The 19845-nt window shown below is 44.0% G+C and overlaps 1 protein-coding gene and 1 long non-coding RNA gene across 5 annotated transcripts in view; both read right to left on the bottom strand.

Moving 5' to 3' along the window:
• Positions 1 to 55: 55 nt before the first annotated feature.
• Positions 56 to 9738, bottom strand: LOC130406688 (uncharacterized). 3 transcript variants are annotated; one of them, XR_008904494.1, is made up of 4 exons: positions 8747 to 9738; positions 4869 to 5031; positions 3702 to 3852; positions 56 to 2101 (listed from the first exon to the last, which is right to left on the bottom strand). It is a non-coding gene; the product is annotated as an uncharacterized LOC130406688 (long non-coding RNA). The 3 variants fall into 3 exon arrangements; XR_008904492.1 differs by having other exon boundaries at positions 3702 to 5031; XR_008904493.1 differs by having other exon boundaries at positions 56 to 2098; positions 3702 to 5031.
• Positions 9739 to 9971: 233 nt separating this feature from the next.
• LOC130405571 (SPRY domain-containing SOCS box protein 4-like) overlaps positions 9972 to 19845 on the bottom strand; it is a 45980-nt gene continuing 36106 nt past the window's right edge. For both annotated transcript variants that reach the window (XM_056610741.1, XM_056610740.1), the window contains one exon: positions 9972 to 11287. In XM_056610741.1, coding sequence (XP_056466716.1) covers positions 11160 to 11287 — 128 coding nt within the window. In that variant the 3' untranslated portion in view covers positions 9972 to 11159. The remainder of the gene's footprint in view (positions 11288 to 19845) is intronic.

Here is a 19845-nt window from a genome sequence, read left to right as displayed (position 1 = left end):
CCTACCCAAACCCCCACGATTCCTTTTGGTGGACATGACTTTGCATCGACCCGATTCCTAATGTTGTCTGCCGTTCGTTTTTAGAAGAGGAGAAGGGTGAAAAATAGAAGATTACAAAAAGATAAACAATCTTGTACAATGTGTAAAACCTTTTTTATTTATTTATTTGTTATTTTTCTGGACTCTTTGGTCTGATTTCCTTTTGAATGGTCACTACAGCACTTTCTGTAAATGGACCAATAAAAACTTGTTTTAGAATCTATAGTCGTGTGTCTCTTGCTTGTGTGAATTAGTCTGAACGCCACCCTGATGGGAAGGCTTCTAAAGGCCTGTACACGCTCGGGCGACCGCAACAGGTGAGCAACGCAACCAGATGTCTGGCTGTATGCTCTACATAAATGACTGATTATTATTTAAACTAATAGGCCTACTTACGATAATATTAGATTAATAACGCCAGACATCGTGTAAAGGGATTTCACTAGAAACCATATGATGCACTTCCAGAAACGTTCTATCTACTAACTACAGCTGCTATGGGCCCTATGCTGAAGTGTCTGTGATGGTAGGCTGCAAGGGTATGTACGCGGAGAGAGGAATGGCAAACGCAAATTCTATATTCATAGATCAAAAGTCACAAAAAAAAAGTTAGATGAATATATATCAAAATAATTAGTATAGGATATTTTTATTAGTTTTATTGTTTATCCTCCTCCCCTCATTTGTCCATTTTGGTCTAAACTATGCCTACCTACGACGCTTAAGTCAGTGCATTCAACCATGAAGATAAATGTTTAAGTACAAACACCTTCAAAAAGTTTAATAAAGCTACCATTTAGAAACAAGATAGAGACTGGGTTTATTTTTTTCCTTTTCATTCACAAAGACGCAGTCTGAAAATACAGGCTTCAGTCTGCGCCAGAAGATGGGTACGAATTCAGCTGTCCTGAGGTCAGATTGTCAAGTAGTGAGGGAGTAGCAAGAAGTTTGGCAGTTATCGATCATAGTGGACGGGCTCGGGTGTAGGGTTTGACTATATGTTACCATGCCGACCTGCCACACTCATTAACCTGGGTAGACAGCCCGTAACCGATGTCTTTCCCAGCGTGGTGTGCTGAACTTGAGTATTCTTCCTAATCTTTCCCAAGGTGAGTGCATTCCAAGGGTTGGGTGCGAGGTACTCACCACTGGTCCACAGCCACCGTAGGCAAACAGCTCTGTGTTCTGCTGCACCGGCACCTCGTATCCAGGTGACCAGCCAGCGTCTTTCAATTCCACCATGTATACAAAAATTCAAAAAAGGTTCTCTCCTCGAAGTCGCCAAAACGTGTGTCCATCGGGTTACTTCCGTTCACCAGAACTCACCTGCTGAAACCAGGCACTCTCCACTCAGGCCCCGTCCACACGAAGCCGAAACAGGCGAAACCGTTACGGTTTCGATCTATCCGGTTTCGCAGTATCTCCGTAAAGACGAAGCCAAGCGAAACCGGGTAGATCTGTAGAAACGCTGTAGTACACATGCCTGGCCCATAAGGGGCGCTGCTTCTGCAACATAAATCCTTGTTGTTGTGAGTTCTGAGACTCCGCGGGCTTAACAGTCATTGGCTAGAGGGTCGAGGGGTGGGGCGATGACGTCATGGTTTACGGTTTCAGTCGGTTTCAGGCGTCCACACGAATCCAAAACGAAACCGGGTAGATTTGAAACCACCTCCGAGGGTGGTTTCAGAAGTTTACGGTTTCGGTCAGCGGATTCGCCGGCTTCGTGTGGACGGAAGGCCGAACCGTACAAGACCTTTGCGGTTTCGCCATGAAATCGGCTTCGTGTGGACGGGGCCTCAGTCTCAAACTCTGAGAGACCCCTGCCCCCCTCAGCTGTTGCTACTTACCTGTGATGAGCACCTCAACACCGCCCCCTCTGTGTGGCATCACACCTAGTATCGTCACACTATATCATAGATGTACGATGATCTGTTAGCGGCACAGCTTTCCCTGTAAATGCTGACCGTGAGGTAGGATGTGAACAGGTTGAGTGCAGAGCCAGAGATTCCCAGTTCCTGGAGAGTGGAGAAGAGGATCTGGTGGTTCACTGTATCACAGGCTGCTGAAAGAGAGGAAGGTGGTGATATCAGTGTGAAGTATTTATGTGACGACAAGGAGAGCAGTCTCAGTCTCCTTGAAGTTGGACTAGTGAGGGTCAATGTTCTGGTGGAGTCTTGCAGAGAGTTGGAGAAAGACTGCATGCTCAGGTATAAATGGTAAAAGAGAGACCGGCAAGGAGCTCTTTACATCAGATGGGTTGAGTGTGTGTTTCTTTAAGAGATAAAAGAAACACAGGGAAGTTAGAAGGTCAGGGGCAATAGACTGAAGAAGGTAGGGTAAGGGTAGGGAGGGCTAGGGTAGGGTTAGGGTAGGGAGGGCTAGGGTAGGGTTAGGGTAGAGAGGGCTAGGGTAGGGTTAGGGTAGGGAGGGCTAGGGTAGGGTTAGGGTAGAGAGGGCTAGGGTAGGGTTAGGGTAGGGAGGGCTAGGGTAGGGTTAGGGTAGAGAGGGCTAGGGTAGGGTTAGGGTAGAGAGGGCTAGGATAGGGTTAGGGTAGAGAGGGCTAGGGTAGGGTTAGGGTAGAGAGGGCTAAGGTAAGGTTAGGGTAGAGAGGGCTAGGGTAAGGTTAGGGTAGGGTTAGGGTAGAGGGGGCTAGGGTAGGGTTAGGGTAGAGAGGGGTAGGGTTAGGGTAGGGTTAGGGTAGGGTTAGGGTAGAGGGGGCTAGGGTAGGGTTAGGGTAGAGAGGGCTAGGGTTAGGGTAGGGTTAGGGTAGAGGGGGCTAGGGTAGAGTTAGGGTAGGGAGGGCTAGGGTAGGGTTAGGGTAGAGAGGGCTAGGGTAGGGTTAGGGTAGAGGGGGCTAGGGTAGGGTTAGGGTAGGGAGGGCTAGGGTAGGGTTAGGGTAGAGAGGGCTGGAGTAGGATTAGGGTAGAGAGGGCTGGGGTAAGGTTAGGGTAGAGAGGGCTAGGGTAAGGTTAGGGTAGGGGTAGGGCAGAGAGGGCAGGTTGTTGGGCAGTGGGAAGGGACCAGGGATACCTCTCACTCCCAATGCCTCATTGGGATTGAGAGATGGAAAGGAAGTGAGAATCTGAGAGATGAAGCTCTGACGATAAGACAGATGGGGACAGCAGGTGGCTTGGGGAATGAGGAGCGTATGTCATCTATCTTTTTGACAAAGTAGTTAAAAAAATCAGTCGGTAGAAGGGAGGAGGAGCAGCGGGGGGATTACGGAGGGTGGAGAAGATAGAAAAATGTTTTTTTTTAGGATTGGGAAAGGAGGATCGAATTTGAGATTGAAAGAAGGAGGTTTTAGCTGCAGATAGAGAGGCAGAGTGAGGGGAGAGAAGAGATTGGTAGGCAAGAAGCTCGTCAGGGAACTCGGATCTGCACCGTGCTCTTTGCAGCACCCTGAGAGTGGTTACGTCAGCAAGCACAGAGGCAACCATATGGCTCCCTCATGTTCCCTGGAAGGAAGGTTTTCTTTTATTTGTCTGTAGATGTTGCTCAGTTCTGATGTGATTTAGGGTTCATTAAAACTGCTTTGTAGCGTCTTAACCTCTGTTTATTTTGGACCCATTTTTGCATATATTTACACTCTCATTTCTAGTCATATTATTTGTTTATAGTTTGTAGGGTAGGATGAAGTAACAGATTTTTGAACTGTTTACCTGCAAGTCCTTGGGCCTAACTCCTTGTCCCTCCCACCGGACAGCATGCAGGCTCCCTGCTCCCTGGGGCTGCTTGATCTCAGCCCCAATGCATTCTCCTTGATCTTCTTGAACATTATGTTGGCATCAACTGTTCTCGGATTTGGATCCCCTCAAAGAGATATGATAGAATACACCAGATTCACTTTTACAATCATTGTGGCCATACTTCTTCATTCATCCTATTCTCTGCTCTAATGTGTTATTATTAGAGCTGTCAGTTAAACGCGTTATTAACGGCGTTAACGCAAACCAAATTTAACGGTGTTAAAAATTTTATCGCGCGATTAACGCAATTATTATTTTTTTTTTTTTTTTTCTTTGGCTCAAAACAAAGAAGCAGTAGCCTGACTGCTATGTTCAAATGACATTTGTTCAAAGCAGTCGTTTAATTGCACTATAGGCTCTTTTTTTGTATCGTCCTGTTTTGATCAGTGTATATGCCAATGTTGTTATCAATAAAAAATCATTTGCACAAGGCAAGCCGATACACTTCACCATGTTGATAAGGGAATTAAAATGAGAAGGATTATCGGACAAAAAAATCAAGGGATATTTAGCATAGAAAAATTATTTGCGATTAATCGCGATTAATTAGAGTTAACTATGACATTAATGCGATTAATCACGATTCAATATTTTAATCGCTTGACAGCTCTAGTTATTATGCAAAAAATCTTTGTATATGTTAAGTCAATTAACATTTCATCCAAGTTTATAAATAATCCCCCTTATTCAGATATGACTAAAGTCAAAAACACAACTATACATTTTTAAATACAATCCTTCAGGAGCTGCCCTCCTTTAAATTACGAAAGTTAGGAAACAGTGTTCTCTAATCGGGCGCCCTGTTTGCCCCCTGTAACCAGGGGGGCTGACTCTCCTGATGAATTGAAATACAGACATGAAACCTTGTTCTTTACTTTCCCAGTGTGTGTCCCTCAGCTCTTTCCAACTTAATCAACTTGTTTGAAATCCCAAGCCTTCCCCTGCTTCCAATAGGTACTGGATTAGAGATGTTACTTGCTTGCTCCTCCGCCGTGGCGAATCTAACTATTGATGTCTGTTTGAAGACCTGCACCTGCAACTATATACCACCAGGGACATTGCTAATTTCTAGAATTGTACCTTCATTTAAACAGTGGTTCTTGTTGTGCTACCATTATGTCGTTCCATTTTCACACGCATTGCAGTCCTAACCATCTCTGGAAGGAGGACCCCTCTTCTGTTTTCGTCTTTTCTTCCTTGCCCTTTCGGGGGCTAGGGTTAGGGGGGTGTCATAACAAGTGGCCTGTGGAGAATTTGGGACGGTGTTTAAGTGCTCTAGAATACATTTTACTTGACTTGACACACAGAAGAGAAAATTCTAATTCAAATATATTGAATTAAATAATTCCTAAATGATTTTGATGCTCAATATATAGAGTAATGACATATTATTCTACAGCACCCTGCATGATGGTGCAGTTGGATTAAGGTATATGCACAATCATACTATGCACTATAATAATTGTACCTAATAACACAGAGATACACCAACATACATACAGCAGCTGTTGGATGCGGCTTATGCATGACCAACAGGCCAGAGCAGCTACAGCAGTGCCATGTTAACGGATGAATGCGCCCACAAGGTGACTCCTAAAGTCACATGAAATCCTCATGATGACCTCATTAGCATATTGTACACATAAGCTAGAAAATAATTGCCGCTCAGCATGTCACTGACAGTGTGGGCATTGCTATTGACTCTGTCCAGTATTGTCTGCTTTGACGATCATCAGCAATCTTTACGAGTGGATGACTCAATCATTTGTTTTTGTATAATTAATCAGGGAAATCGATTTTCTTTGAGTTCATTTTGCCAGCCTGGCGTTTGGAGCAGTCGACATCATAGCTATTCTGGTGTCTTCAATAGACAATTCTCAGAATCGGTTCACTGATGCAAAAATCTTAACATGCATCACATAACACTTTATATTATACATTAGTGTCCAAAGTGCAAAAATGATCTGTGGGAGATGACGTGGGTAAAGAAGCGGCCGGATCTCGTCTCTGTAACTCCCCCGCCTTCTAGTGTACATGAAGCTGACCTGAGCAATTGCTCTGTTCCATAAAAAACACCATATTGCCTTAGAGATACAGCCAAAGACCAATCAAAGAGACGGAAAATATTTACCTTTAGTTAAATATAGCCATTGTCAGTTATACTTTATAGTGTTGAAGTCTTGTGACAGCGCGCAGCATCTGTGGAGTAATCTATATGTAAACCTCTCAAACACCACTGTATGAACACATCTAATTTCAGTTTGAGGCTTATCTGTCACAACAGCAGTAAGAAGCAATTAATTATGGACCAAGTGCAAGAGTAGGCCTATTATTGCGCAGGCAACCAGACGACAATAATCTCTGCGCTACAAGTGCTGTGAAACAATTATCTCCAACCAACCAAACTTGATGACTTCTGCAAACTTTTCAGAAAGAGGTAGAGGGAGCGGAGGAGGAACTTGAGAATGAAACCAACAGCCATGACAGCGAGTGAGATATTGGTTTGTACTACATAGATGGGCTTGTCGCTCGTTGGTGAATCAATATACCTAGCAAAGATGAAATGGAGGATTCAAAAGATAAAGAGGGCTTCAGTTTGTCTTTCACACTGTCTCGTAGACCTGTGGTGGTCATCACAGGGTCGCAAACACTGTTTTATCTTCCTGAGTTCTTCTCTACAAAGTGAGTTGTTAAGGGTCTAGTATTCCTTTAGATGTTTGTTTGGTCAACTCCACAATTTCCACATATATCCCAGCCTGGTGTGTTTCGACTAGTACCGTATATAAATGGTCTTTGTAAAGTCAGATCTAAATTATCTTTGTGTCACAATATCATTATCAAGACATAGATATGTTTTTTTTACATACATATGCACGCACGCACACACACACACACACACACACACACACACACACACACACACATACACACACACACACACACACACACACACACACACACACACACACACACACACACACACACACACACACACACACACACACACACACACAATAGGCGGGGATGCTGAAAATCAGCTTTCCTGAAATAACACGTAGGTGCATGATCGTTAATGAGGGAACACATTATTTAATATTTTACTGTCGCAACCGATAACTGTAAAATGTACCTAATGTCTGAGAAATATGTAGCCTCATGAGACCATCCAGATCCCGCGAGTACATTCTGTTTTTCTGCAGGTCTTGGTTTTTAGGTGGTTGACGTCCAATTGAACGTTGTATTAACGCCCCCTCCTGGCCAGTGTTTGTTTGGATGTAATTCTCTCTCTCTCTCTCTCTCTCTCTCTCTCTCTCTCTCTCTCTCTCTCTCTCTCTCTCTCTCTCTCTCTCTCTCTCTCTCTCTCTCTCTCTCTCTCTCTCTCTCTCTCTCTCTCTCTCTCTCTCTCTCTCTCTCTCTCTCTCTCTCTCTCTCTCTCTCTCTCTCTCTCTCTCTCTCTCTCTCTCTCTCTCTCTCTCTCTCTCTCTCTCTCTCCAAAAATCTCGTTCGCTTTCTCTCTCGCTCGCAAAAAATACATTCAAATATTATTTACTAGGAGTTAAGTTAATTTGTGTATAAAGTTACACAAATTCATATATTGTTAAAATACAATTTATCAATAAGCAAACAGGAGCACACTTTTACAATGGTCCGTTTGAACCTCAGCTTCTGCTTCTGAGAGATGAACCCTTACGGATGGGATTCCATATCCAGTGTGGCCCAGCTGTTTCACATCGTGGAAGGATTATGTAATCCATACACCCATGATGGCCGGCATGACCCTAGCACTTCAGTGTCAAGGGCACAGCTATCCACTTCAATGTAATCACCACTTTCGATGCAAATCCAAACACCAGCGTTCCCCTCTCTCCTGCAATAGCTGCTATCAACCAGGAGATGGTGGCAGAACGTCAGGTGAAACAACAAGACTGCTCCATTCTAATAATACAGGGAATACAATGCATAATCAAATGTGTATGGAATGCCACAGTAATATATGTGTATTTGAGTACACATTTGAGTAGAAAACAACGACTGACACTGGCACTATTTCTTCTTGGATATAAATATTTTGTTGCATTTCTGAAAATAATATTAGGTACAAACGCCCACACAAACACACATACAAAAACACACCTCATACATAGCAGCATAGTCTAAGCTAAAAGGTGATTTGTAGTTCCTTGTGAAGATGTGTGTGTGTATGTGTGACAGGTTATACATCTCAATGTAGATGCAGGCTTGAAGTATCATGCTTTGTTTCTGCCTAATGGGCAGTGGGTGACATTTGGGAAAGGTTGAGACAGCACGCGGGAGGTCCAGACAGAACTGAGAATATAAGCAAGGACCTCAATGGAGAGTTTGGCGCGGTCAACCCTTTCAACATTTTAAAAGTGCCCCAACCCAACTTATTTGGGCAACTCCCATCATCTCTGTACTGTCTCGTTCAGCAGAATCACATGTTCATACATCATTCAGAGAAGGAAAAGCAATGAATAAAAAACATTGAATAAGTCATTGAAAGAACAAATTACCGAAATCGAGCGTCTTGTTTGTCAGGGTGCAAGGTGTGTGTGTTTAGAGGCAGATTGAGGGTGCGCTTATATGCACGGAAAGCGTGTGTGGATGTGGCGGAGACCCCCTGGCATAGTGCGTGTCACTGATACCTATAGAAGGTACGAGGCGGTATCGTGTTTAACTCATACAGTGTCAACCTCGGGGAAAATTGTTACAATTATTTCCCTCTTCCATAGTCTCCTTCAGAAGGCAGAGAAAGCGCACAGTAGGCACACGATGCAAGACTTCAAAAAGCACCGCTCACAAATTGCTGTTGCCCTAGTTACTGTTACTTTTTATTTCGTACATTAATGCTGCAGCCATCTGTCGGTAAACACACGTGTTTGCTTTCAGCTCAGCTGATAAAGATCATGATGTAACACACAGGAGACAGAAGGGCCAACCTCTGACGCTGCACCGGCTCTCGTCATGGCTCCACCAGCGCCCATCAGGAACACGTTTCCTCAAGCAGTCCACGGTAGGGGAGGTTAAGGTAGCAGACATAGGAGGGCCCACAGTTAGAATACCTGAGCATTACTATTTCTTTTTAACTTTGAAATGTTGTTGGAATAAGAACCGTTTTACATGAGTTGATGAATGTGCTGAATGAATGTCAATTTTTGTATTGTGTATAATGGCTCTGAGTTCATAATTTATATCAATACTTAAGATGGCCGTGGAGTAACAATGCCACCTCATTGGGTTTTCCCCAAGCACTACTAGCACAATGATTATGCACTATTTTCAATCTAAAATCTAGGGTTATGCCGTGTTCTAGCTTTATTCACTAACCAAGCAGTATCCACATGTTTCACTTACGTAACAATCTCAGATGTTCTTTCTTTTGGATATTAAATATTATTAGACATTACTCACAGTTGTGGAGATACACCAATTACTTTGGGAATATTATTTTCAGGAAATAACTCAAAGAAATTGGCCTAGTGATGAAGAGGTTCAAACTGAAAAGGTAAGCGGAAATGGCAATGGGTTCCATCACTTTCAAAGGAAGAATGGAACACATGATGGATCAAAGCCAGAGTTTAACTGATACTGTCCGGTGCAGAGGCGGCTTCCCAGCTAACAAGCAGGCCGCCTCAGATCAAGGTCTCAAAAAATAATTTCAATCCATTTGAAAGAGCTGCTACTTGATTCATTAAAACTTCAAGAATACAAGCAGCAATCGAGACACCGCTTCTCCCCGTCTCAAGTCGGTGGCGCAAATATATTTCTAATGAAAAGTACTTACGCCTGGATTGTGTGAGGCAACATGGATGACATCGATCATCCAAGTGTTTAGAACTGCAATTACAATCAATATCCTTCTCTTAAGCATTTGAAATCATCTGAAGGACACTGTTGCTGCCATTACAGACACTTCTTGATCTTTCATTCATCTGAAAGCAGAGCACGGCGATATGATCAACACTGGTCCACTGGAAAAATGGGTGGGGGGGGGGGGGGGTAGGGGTGGATAGGTGGAGGTCTGCAGCGCAATGGAAAGTAACGCCTGCCTACAAACTTTGATCACATAACAAGCTTAGCTCTGTCAAATACTTTATCAGGAAGCTTGACTAAATGCCAAAATGGAAAAAGCCGCTTCGGCATCTGTGCCAGTGAGATGGCGCTTTGTTTAGTTTGTCTTGGAAGCGTGGTATGGTAGGACAGTTTAACACACGTTAGATTAAAACAGAAACAGCTAGACGTTGACTTTTGTTTTTATTCACATTTAACAGATGCTGATTGCACCACATTCCACAGACTTTAAGACCCACATGAGCCTTCCGGGACTCACTTTGCTTTCTGCAGATAAATCTAAAATCTCAACAAAAAATAAATCAAATAAGAAAAATAAACAAGATCATAAAATTAGACCAGAATTTATTACAAGATAAAAAAATAAAAGCCAAAAGCAGGAAAGGAAGAATAAACAAAGCATAAAAAACATGGAGAAAATAACCATCTGAAAACATTTGTGTGTGCTTCATTCAAAGAATCTCATAGTCAGGCACCTAAGCGATCAAGGCAGACCCAGATCAATCTCACCCCGCTAAGGAGAGCCGTCCATTTGACACCACAGGCCCTCCGACCGCTGTGACGGACGGATGCTTGAAATGCACCGAGAGAGAGCCACTGACTCAGGCACAAACTACCAGAGATAGCGCGGACTATCTCTGGTAATGGACGTCTATTGATGCACCACCCGTAAGCTTGGGTGGAACTTGGTAAATGGCATGCAAGAGAGCTGTTCCTCTTCGACTCTACTTTGTCGTTTGGATGTTATCGAACGCAAACAACTCCCGAAATAGGATATTATAAATACCAACGTGCTTCGGTTGAAGCCAAGTGTGCACACACTGATTGGGTGTGTGTTGGGGGGAGCCTTGGCAGAGTGTGTACAGAACAAATTTAGAGACTGGCCCATCGCGCATCAGCCCACACGCTGTCCCTCTCCCAAGAAAAGCTCATCAAAACGGTCCTTAAAATGTTTTCTTTGACAGTTTTAGAGTCTGTTGGCCTGATTTCCATATTCTCCATTGCTCTTACCCGTCACACTTTAATCTCAACTCCTTAAATCTGTCCAGTCAGCAGAAAAAATAAAGAAATTATTAAAAGTTTGATTATAAACATCCTAAAAACCCACCCCGCCTACAATGTAAACAAAAGCCCTTGCAGCAGTAGGCCTTCTCTGATACCATCTCCACCGGCTCCTCATTGTCCTAAGCATAGTCCGTGTCTGGTGGCCGTGAGAAGGTCCTCTTGGAGGACCCACAGCCCCCTCCCTCCGCCTGATGTGGTCAGAGTCTGTTCGCAGGGTCACTGGTACTGGAGGTAGTTCTTGAGAGTCTGTGGCAGGGGGAGTGTGTCGATGTGATGGATGCGCTCCCTGCCTAGCGCCAGCCGGGCCACTCGCCTGCATAGGTCCATGAGGGGGAGGGGCTCCGCTAGAGAGAGAGATAGGGAGAAGGTTAAAGTCAATGACACATTTGTCATGAATGACTTACTTGTCATATGATGACGTCTAGAGACCCCTGGTGCCGCAATACACGAACGGCTTGACTTCAACAAGATCACACACACACACACACACACACACACACACACACACACACACACACACACACACACACTAAAGAGTTTTAAGACCTTTTCAAAAATTAAGACTGTACCACGGCAAAACAAGTTAAATAAGGCAACTTAAAACTTTCATACTAACTTTTAGAAGAATGCTCACGTTTGTTGAACAACATGGTGCATTAATGTCACCTGTTAGACATGCAAACATGCAATGTGCTTCGATAAACCAGGTCTTGTGTTTTGGGCCTGCAGTTGCCACTGTAGCAGCAAGGAGAAGACTGAGTTACTGGAGCAAGCACCTTGAAACATTTAGAAAAATAAGCAATAAACGGCACCAGCTGAACAACCGCAGCCGGTATCATTTGAGAAATTGAAACTATAAGACCTAGACCTAATGTAGAGGGCGATCCTTCCCCCCTTTCAAATCACCTCAAAATGAACACCAAAAGAAAGAAAGTGTTTAAAGTGCTACACTGAAAGGAAATTGAACATACCAAAACCTTTTAAGCAAAACGAACATTTCCAAATAAAAAGTGCTACTGTTTAAAGTGCTTCACTGAACTGAGACCGTACATGTCATGTCTCAAAGTATTTTTGACAGTTGACCCCTCTTTTGAAAGTCCAGGGCAAATATAATTGAATGACATCAGGCCAAACACACATAACACCATATGGCCACCAGATAGCGCTGAAGAACATGTGTTCTGATGAAGGCAAGTTACCCATTTCCTCAGAACCCTTCTCATTGTTTGTAAACAACATGTTTAGTGGCGAAATTGGGCTCAGAAAATGGATTATCCGTTTATGGTGGTTCCATGTCCTCAACTTTGAGGACAAAGACAACAAAGTTAAGACATTAACAATTAAAAAACATTTTTGGTTGTTATAGAAAAAAAGTTGGCTCTTGAATTGTAATTTGCGAGTTTTAGTCAGAGTGATACGAATTGGACTGTTGGAATCAGTGGAGGCTCAGCTTTCATATAATGTATAGTTTGTGCATGTCAAATTTCGTGAAAAATATCGCTATTGCTGTGCATGTGCACAGTTATGAAACCTAAAACCTTTTTCTTGCATATGGGTTTACATGCGTCTTTTGACTTTCCTGGGTAATTTGCCTCAAATCCAAAGTATTTCTAAACAGCACTCCTGCCGTTTTCTTTCTCTACCTCTAGCATTCAGAATGCTCACTGGCACTAAAAAGAGAGCACATCACACCAGTCCTGGCTCAGCTGCACTGGCTACCTGTCAAATTTAGAATTGATTTTAAGATTTTACTCAGTTTTTAAAGCTCTTAATGGCTCAGCCCCCCCTTATATTGCTGAAATGCTTTCCCCACATTCCACCTCAAGGTCGACCCGATCATCCACAAAACAGCTCCCATCTGTCCCCCGTACACGTCTTAAAACGAAAGGTGACCGGGCATTCTCTGTTGCTGGCCCAAACATTTGGAATCCCCTTCCACCCCACATCAAGTCGTCTACCACCCTTGCCAGTTTTAAGTCTAATTTAAAGACATACCTTTTCACTCTTGCTTCTAACAACCCTTAACACCCTTAACCCTGTTCTTACTATTTTTATTGCTCTCTTTCTACTTATTTTATAAGTAGAAAGCTAGAATCAGCTTTTTTAGTCAAGACCTGTGTATTCCTGGGCCCCTTTCAACAACTGTCCTGCCCAACCCTGATTTCTGCAATTGTAAAGCGCTTTGGGTCAACTCCTGTTGTTTTTAAATGTGCGATATAAATAAAAGTGACTTGACTTGACTACCTAAAGCGGTCGCGGACACCGTCACATAGAGCTCGTAAAAACGCCCCTTCCGGTAGACCCCTCATGGGACCTCTGGGCGAGGAGAATTTTAATGGGAGTCAATGTATTGTATGCTAGAAATGTATTATTTTCTGATCCCAGTAATCAAATGCCTTGGATTACACATAAATAAGAAAAATAAGAAAAAAATAAAGAGAGTTTGACCGTTTATTGTGCAATTGTTCAGTTAAAGGCTGTAGAGAAAACACAATGAGAACACATGCCCCGATTTATAATGGTTTTCACCTCTTTCGATGCCGTTATCCTCCCCTTGGAAAAGAGTGGTGAAGTGGAGCAAAGAGATCGCCATGTCTGTACAAGAGTGGTGGTGACGTATAATTCGCGTCGAGAGCAGCGAAGGGCTGTAGTTCAAAACGGCCTCACACAAAACCTAACATCAAACTTCCTCGTGATTTTTTTTGGTTCTCTTTGTATAAAAAATTATAATTCGAATCCACAAACATATGTGTAAAGGGCATATAAAGACTGGGACCAAAAAATAATTACTTTCTCTCCATTGATCCCATTCATAGTTTTACGATCTCAGAGGTCCCATGGGGGTCTATCGGAGGGGGCGTACTTACGACCTCAATAGAGACTAGTGCCGAAGAGTGACTGTACGTCCACACCAGAAGCGACAGCTAATAAAGTTTCGCTGCAAATATTTCTGTTCGCTTTGGTCGCTCAAGTCGCTCATGACGTACAATTCAAAAGTGCCTGCCGGTGTTCCCTGGGATCCAAGCAAGCGAAGAGTGTCTACATTCCGATTGGCTGTCAGTGTTTTGCTGCTGAAACGCGTCATAGTAATTTGCATAAAGTTCAACAGTTTTCAACTTTTTTTGGACGCTCTGGTTGCTCAACTTTGGCCGCGGGTAGCGTTGGTCGCTTTGGTCGCTCTTGCCCATAGAAAGTGAAAGACTTCCGGCGATTTGGTAGCTCAATTCGCTTCTGGTGTGGACGTACAGTGAGAGTACGCCTCGTGCCCACTGCCTCCGTCCGTTGACTGATCCCCATTGACTTTGAATGGGGACGGACGCGCAATGCATTGTGGATCCATGCGACGAAGGCTCCGAAAAATCTTCAACATTTTCGGCAGCGACGGATCCGTCATCCAATCAGATCACGTATGCAAATTTAAGCACTGACACTACTCGGGCTCTGATGACCCTGGAAACCTCCCCCATCCGTCAGCCACGCCTTCTGACGTCCTTTGACTGACGGTGCAGCGGGCATGAGGCGTTGAGGGGAGGCGGAGTTATGTTTGCGCTGTCTATTGACTAGCTGTCGGAGAGAAGATAGCGAGAAAGCGCAGTGGTATTTGTGTATCGATACTGCAGAGAATGATTATTGAAACCGTTTAAAAATTTCAGTATAGATATTTGAAGCAAAGACCCGCCCCATCTCTGTCTCTGATTGGTTTGGACCACGATATGAGCCTATCTTTACTGTGAGTTCCTTCAAAAGGAGATCAAGCGCTTCGTTCGCAAAGCGAGAACCGACGCGATGGAAGTTATGGCGTTCGCATTGAAAACGTTGGTGGCAGCGTACAGAAAAGATACGCTGGTCACTTATACAATTGTGGTTAAAAAATATACACCTATGGAGACATTTCACTCGCTCGGTCCCATATCAAATGTAATACCTCCCTTTCGAAAATTCCAGACATACGACAGAAAGTTGTATTTAAGACTTTTTAAGGACCCTGGAAAACTAATTCAGACATGAAACACTGCAGACCACAGCACACCGTGCCCAGAACCCATCGCAGTGGATTCCAATCATGTTCATCAAAACTTTCACCCAATATAAAACCGCAGCGTGAGAGACAAAGCATTGTTTTCCCCATTGTCCCCCCTTATCCCACATACAATTATTTTATGTGAGTCAATTCAATTAATGGGACCAGAGTGATGACCTTGATATAAAGAAGGTGAGCACGATGCTTCCTCACGGCAACAAGTCTCCATAGCCTGCACTGGAATATTGCTTGTGCGTGCAATTCTGTATACATGTAGGAAACCCAGGCACTGCTGAAATGATTTGTAGTCCGACCACTGGCCTGTCTCTTGGGCTATGCTTTTTGCCTCGACAGGGGAAATGTGTTGTCATGAAGAGTGAAGAGTACACCCTCTTAAGAGACTTTGGTTCAATAGTTTTTACATTTTACCAAGTACATCACATGACGTTTTTTTCTCTACTCAAGGGGTCCAAAAAGACCAGAGGTCCCGAAGGCAAACTGAAAATGACAGGGCAGCCAGTTTCCAGAATTGGACTGATATTCATTTAAATCAAGCAGTACGAGTTGGCTTTGTTGGCTGACGTTAGGCTGTATTGGCTAAATGACGATACTCTAAATCCTGGTTCGTCACAAGTTGAGAAACACCTGGCTTTGGGGTTTGCAGAGGGCTGTCGTGTCATGATTCATACCGTCCGACAGCGTAAGAGAGGATGTACTTTATTACGCTTCATGGCACTCGTGGATCTACACGTGTGCCACATGAGGTGCAGTGAGCCCACATCCTTCAACCCCCCGGTGAGGAATGAGCACTCCGTCGGCCTTGAAAGCACCCATCAATCAGCCTGACGTCACCAACAGCGATGCCTCCCTCCCCACAACCAGCGCCCACCACACAGGCAGTTACTATGGTAACCGACTCCTCACCTATGTGCAAGGTCAAGTGACTACGCACGGCAGATGTGCGTGTGATGAGTGCATCCAAGTGGTATTGCTGTGGGATCTAAACAGGTGTACATGGCCCTCGAGTCTTCTCCCCTATTCACTAAACACTAATATAGATCCGACATATACATCAACAACAATAATAATCTCTTCAGCAAATTGCCTAGGCAACCACAAACCCACAGCTCGCACAATGATCTACATAGACGCTGGGACTCTTCAGTGGCCATAGCGGAGGCCTAATGAGTCAACACTCCATGCAGCGTTTGTCTGCATTCTGAGATGTCATTAGCGCTGAGAAACAGGTGCCTGTACCACCGCTGAGGCAGCCGCCTCGACATGGGCCTGAAATATACCTATGGGTTCAAAAGGTGCCAGAGACTACATCCCAGACTGACGGGCCAAGAGAGCTAATGAGGAGGCTAGCGCCTCGCTACAATCAGCCAATCCCGGCAGCCGCGGGCTGGCCTCCATAGCTAGGGTTGCCGAGGGCAACATCCGGTCCTGAGCAACAGAGGGCGCAGAGCATGCTGCAGAGGTAGACTAGACTAGATGAGGATGCTCAGGGAATTGTCGGTCTTTGTCTCAAGAAATGCACAGCTCGCTTGGCTTAACAGCCTGGCCGAAATAAACAAGGTGATTTGGTGATTTCGGGAGTGGTATTCTGCTCACTTTTCATCCAATCTACATTGCAGCTTTACCTAGTTGGGCGCTAGGATCTTATTGCCTTTATAAAAAAAAAATTGTCAATGTATTTGTCCACACTATTTGGTAATGACTGGGAAAGATTTGCATTTGCAGCGTGGCATATCTGCTCGTGAGCCTTTAAGAATAGCCTCTGTGGGAAATGGCAGTAAGATGCAATATGTATGATGCTGTCCTCTGGGGATCCGTCTGAAAATAGTCTGAAAGAAAACACAGAGTGGAACTATACTTCCCCTCTCAATAAGACAAATCATGTGGGTCACAAAATGCACAACATACCGTTTTTAATTAGGTGCAAATAAATTGATGCAAATATCACATTGCATCAATTTCTCAGGTGTACCTAGTCTGATCTACACTTTAATACGGCAGGCTCCATTCAAGAATATCTGAAGCTATCCCTTTTAAAAGAGCTTAAGCAGAAGGAAATGGGTCGAACAAGGTGTACGTCGTTACAAGGTCTGGCGTGCATTGTTGATCAAAGGAAAACGGGCATTTTAGACACAAGTCTAAAAAGGAACATACAACCAAACAGGCAAGATGAATAATGAATCCATGCTAATCAGCTCGAAGGTTAAGTGGAGTAGAATGCAGCCGTAGATTCTAAACCTCCCTGTAGCCCGCGGCCTCTAATAGCTGAAGTCATGTGGTTTGTCAGTCCATACAGTCCAGCCCTCCCCCTGCTGTCCCCTTGTCTTTTTCCGAATGGTCAGAGAAGAGACTCTGACAGGTTGATGGTATACTTAAAGATAAGATGCAGTGGACCCCGTCACTGGTTAGGGGTGGTTAGGGACCTTTGGATGCGTGATACACGACGGGGAGCCCACAGGACAGGCAGATAGAGCGAGGAGAGTCAGGGGTGGGGACGAGACGAGAAGAAGAGCAGACATGCATTCAAGAGACACTGAATCTCATGTGTGGTCTACTTTGTAAATTATTAAAGGAGTATATTTCAATGCAAATACAACCTCCACTCTTGTCACGCAAAGCCCACAAGTCACGTGCACAAACGTCTGTCCGTGTGGGTGTGGGCTTGCTTGCGTCAAACGCACACATCGTCTACAAATCTGTACAAATGGAGACGCCCCATTTATGTTCTGCATTTAATTAAGGCGTTGAAAGGTCCACCCTGTTGGCCCAGTTTCACAGGGGTCCTCCCTCCGTTCTTCACTCACTCAAAGTAACACACGCCACTGTGGCTACGCCCAGGTACCGGGACTAAGGTGGAGGTTGTTCACTTCACACCAGGTGGGGTTTGAGATTTGCATATGGCTGCCATAGGAGCTGCGTAATCTAGTTAAGGTGATGTATGCACTAGGCCTGTCACGATAACAAATTTATCTTGGCGATTAATTGCCCCAGAAATTATTTCGATAAGCGATAATATCGCTTATAGTTTTTCCACTAATATAATGATAATGGCATAATAATGCAAGTATACCCTTTCGAAGATCAATAAACTTTTATTTTTAAAGAACACAATAACTTCACATGGTGTGTCTTTTTACAATTTATTCATTAGCAGCATTCGTAGTGTCGATCAGCAGAGAAATAGTCCCCCAAAGACGTTGACGTTGCTTAGCAACCGAAGACGCTGGGGTGGACAAGTTACCAGACTACTATCTATGCAAATTAAAATGAGCGATCATTTTTTTTGCTAGCCGCAATAATTTGCAGTCACTTTTTTTTATCATTGCTTTATTGGCCTAAACTGAGAGGAAATCGATGCCATAAACAGAAATATTATAGACCTCTATTACACGGGTCTTCTGAATGCCGTGGAACGCTCCATTCACTTGCATAGATAGTAGTCTACCGCAGGGGTCCCCAACCTTTTCAGCACCAAGGACCGGCTTGATTCTCCAAAAGATTTCACGGACCGGCGGGATGGGCCGGGGGGGGGGGGGGGGGGGGGGGGGGGGGGAGGTTGCCAATTTGTTGATATTTTCATATAGTGTTGTGCATGCATTCATTTAAAATAACTACTTTCAGTTATCTATGAACAGTAAAGGTAACAAACTCTTAAAAAAAAAAAAGAATGTGAACTTGAACAAGTGAAAAATGAACAACTATGAACATAAATATATTGAACTAAACTTGAAGTAACATCTATCAAGTGTAAACATGCACAACACAAAATGTCAGTAAGGGAACTTAACACGCGTGTGAGGCCACAGAATAGGCTACAATTCATTTTAATCAGTGGGAGCCCTGTGCTTTTTTCCCTGCAACAAGAAGGTTCCATCTGGGGGTGATGGAAGACAGTGACACCCTTAGCGTGTTTGAAATGTCCAATCGATTGCGCAATTTTGTTTTAGTTGCAGTCATTGCCGAAAACCCGGCCTTGCATAGGTACGTGGGGGGAAATGGAAGTAACGTTTTCAGCGCTTTTACGGATATCTCGGGATACTCCACTTTGGTTTTGATCCAAAAACCTGCCAGAGAGGTTTGCTCAAACACACTTTTAAGACCACCATCATTAGCTATCTCGATCATTGATCTTCCTCCTGCACTGACAAGTGATTCGGGACATTGACAAATGGGTTGCGGTTCTACTCATTCGTTCGCCGTGGATCTTTGGAGGATGGGAAGTAACGTTCAAATTAATTTGAAAGCGCAACAAGGTGATCGCGCACCAGCTGCGAGAGAATGGGCCCAGCCTCAGTCTCTCCTAAAATCCCCACTAATGTTTGGAACATATCGAATACTCCCCTGTCCACTCGTCGTCCCCACAAATCAAGCTTGGCTTTAAATGCAGCAACTTTATCTGCCAGTTTAAAGACAGTCGTTATTCTCCCCTCTGGAGTGTCAGGTTGAGTTGAGCTCATAGTGTGACACTACTGTTGAACTGAGCAAGTGAAGTGAGCTTAGGCTGCGCGCGCAGCCGCTGAAGCCAATACTTGTTGTGGACGGGACAGACAGACAGTTATGCCTAAGAAAATAAGTTAAGACCTTGCCAAAAATGCAAACATGTTATGTGCAATCTAACAACTGCATATAGACTCATGGCAGGTAAAAGAGTGACAGTATTGCAAAGTAATTTTTTTTTATTTTTCTAGTCAAGTCGTAGCCTACTAACCTACGGTCCGGTTAGGAATGTCCCGCGGACCGGTACCGGGCCACGGCCCGGTACCTACCAGACAACTATGCGCATGCAAATTATTACGGCTGGCAAAAAAAATTATCGCTCATTTTAATTTATCGCGCAATTAATTGATTAATTGCTTATCGCCA

The sequence above is a fragment of the Gadus chalcogrammus genome, chromosome 16, assembly GCF_026213295.1.
Source record: "Gadus chalcogrammus isolate NIFS_2021 chromosome 16, NIFS_Gcha_1.0, whole genome shotgun sequence".
Taxonomy (NCBI): Eukaryota; Metazoa; Chordata; class Actinopteri; order Gadiformes; family Gadidae; genus Gadus; species Gadus chalcogrammus.
This window is presented reverse-complemented; position numbering and strand designations above follow the sequence as displayed.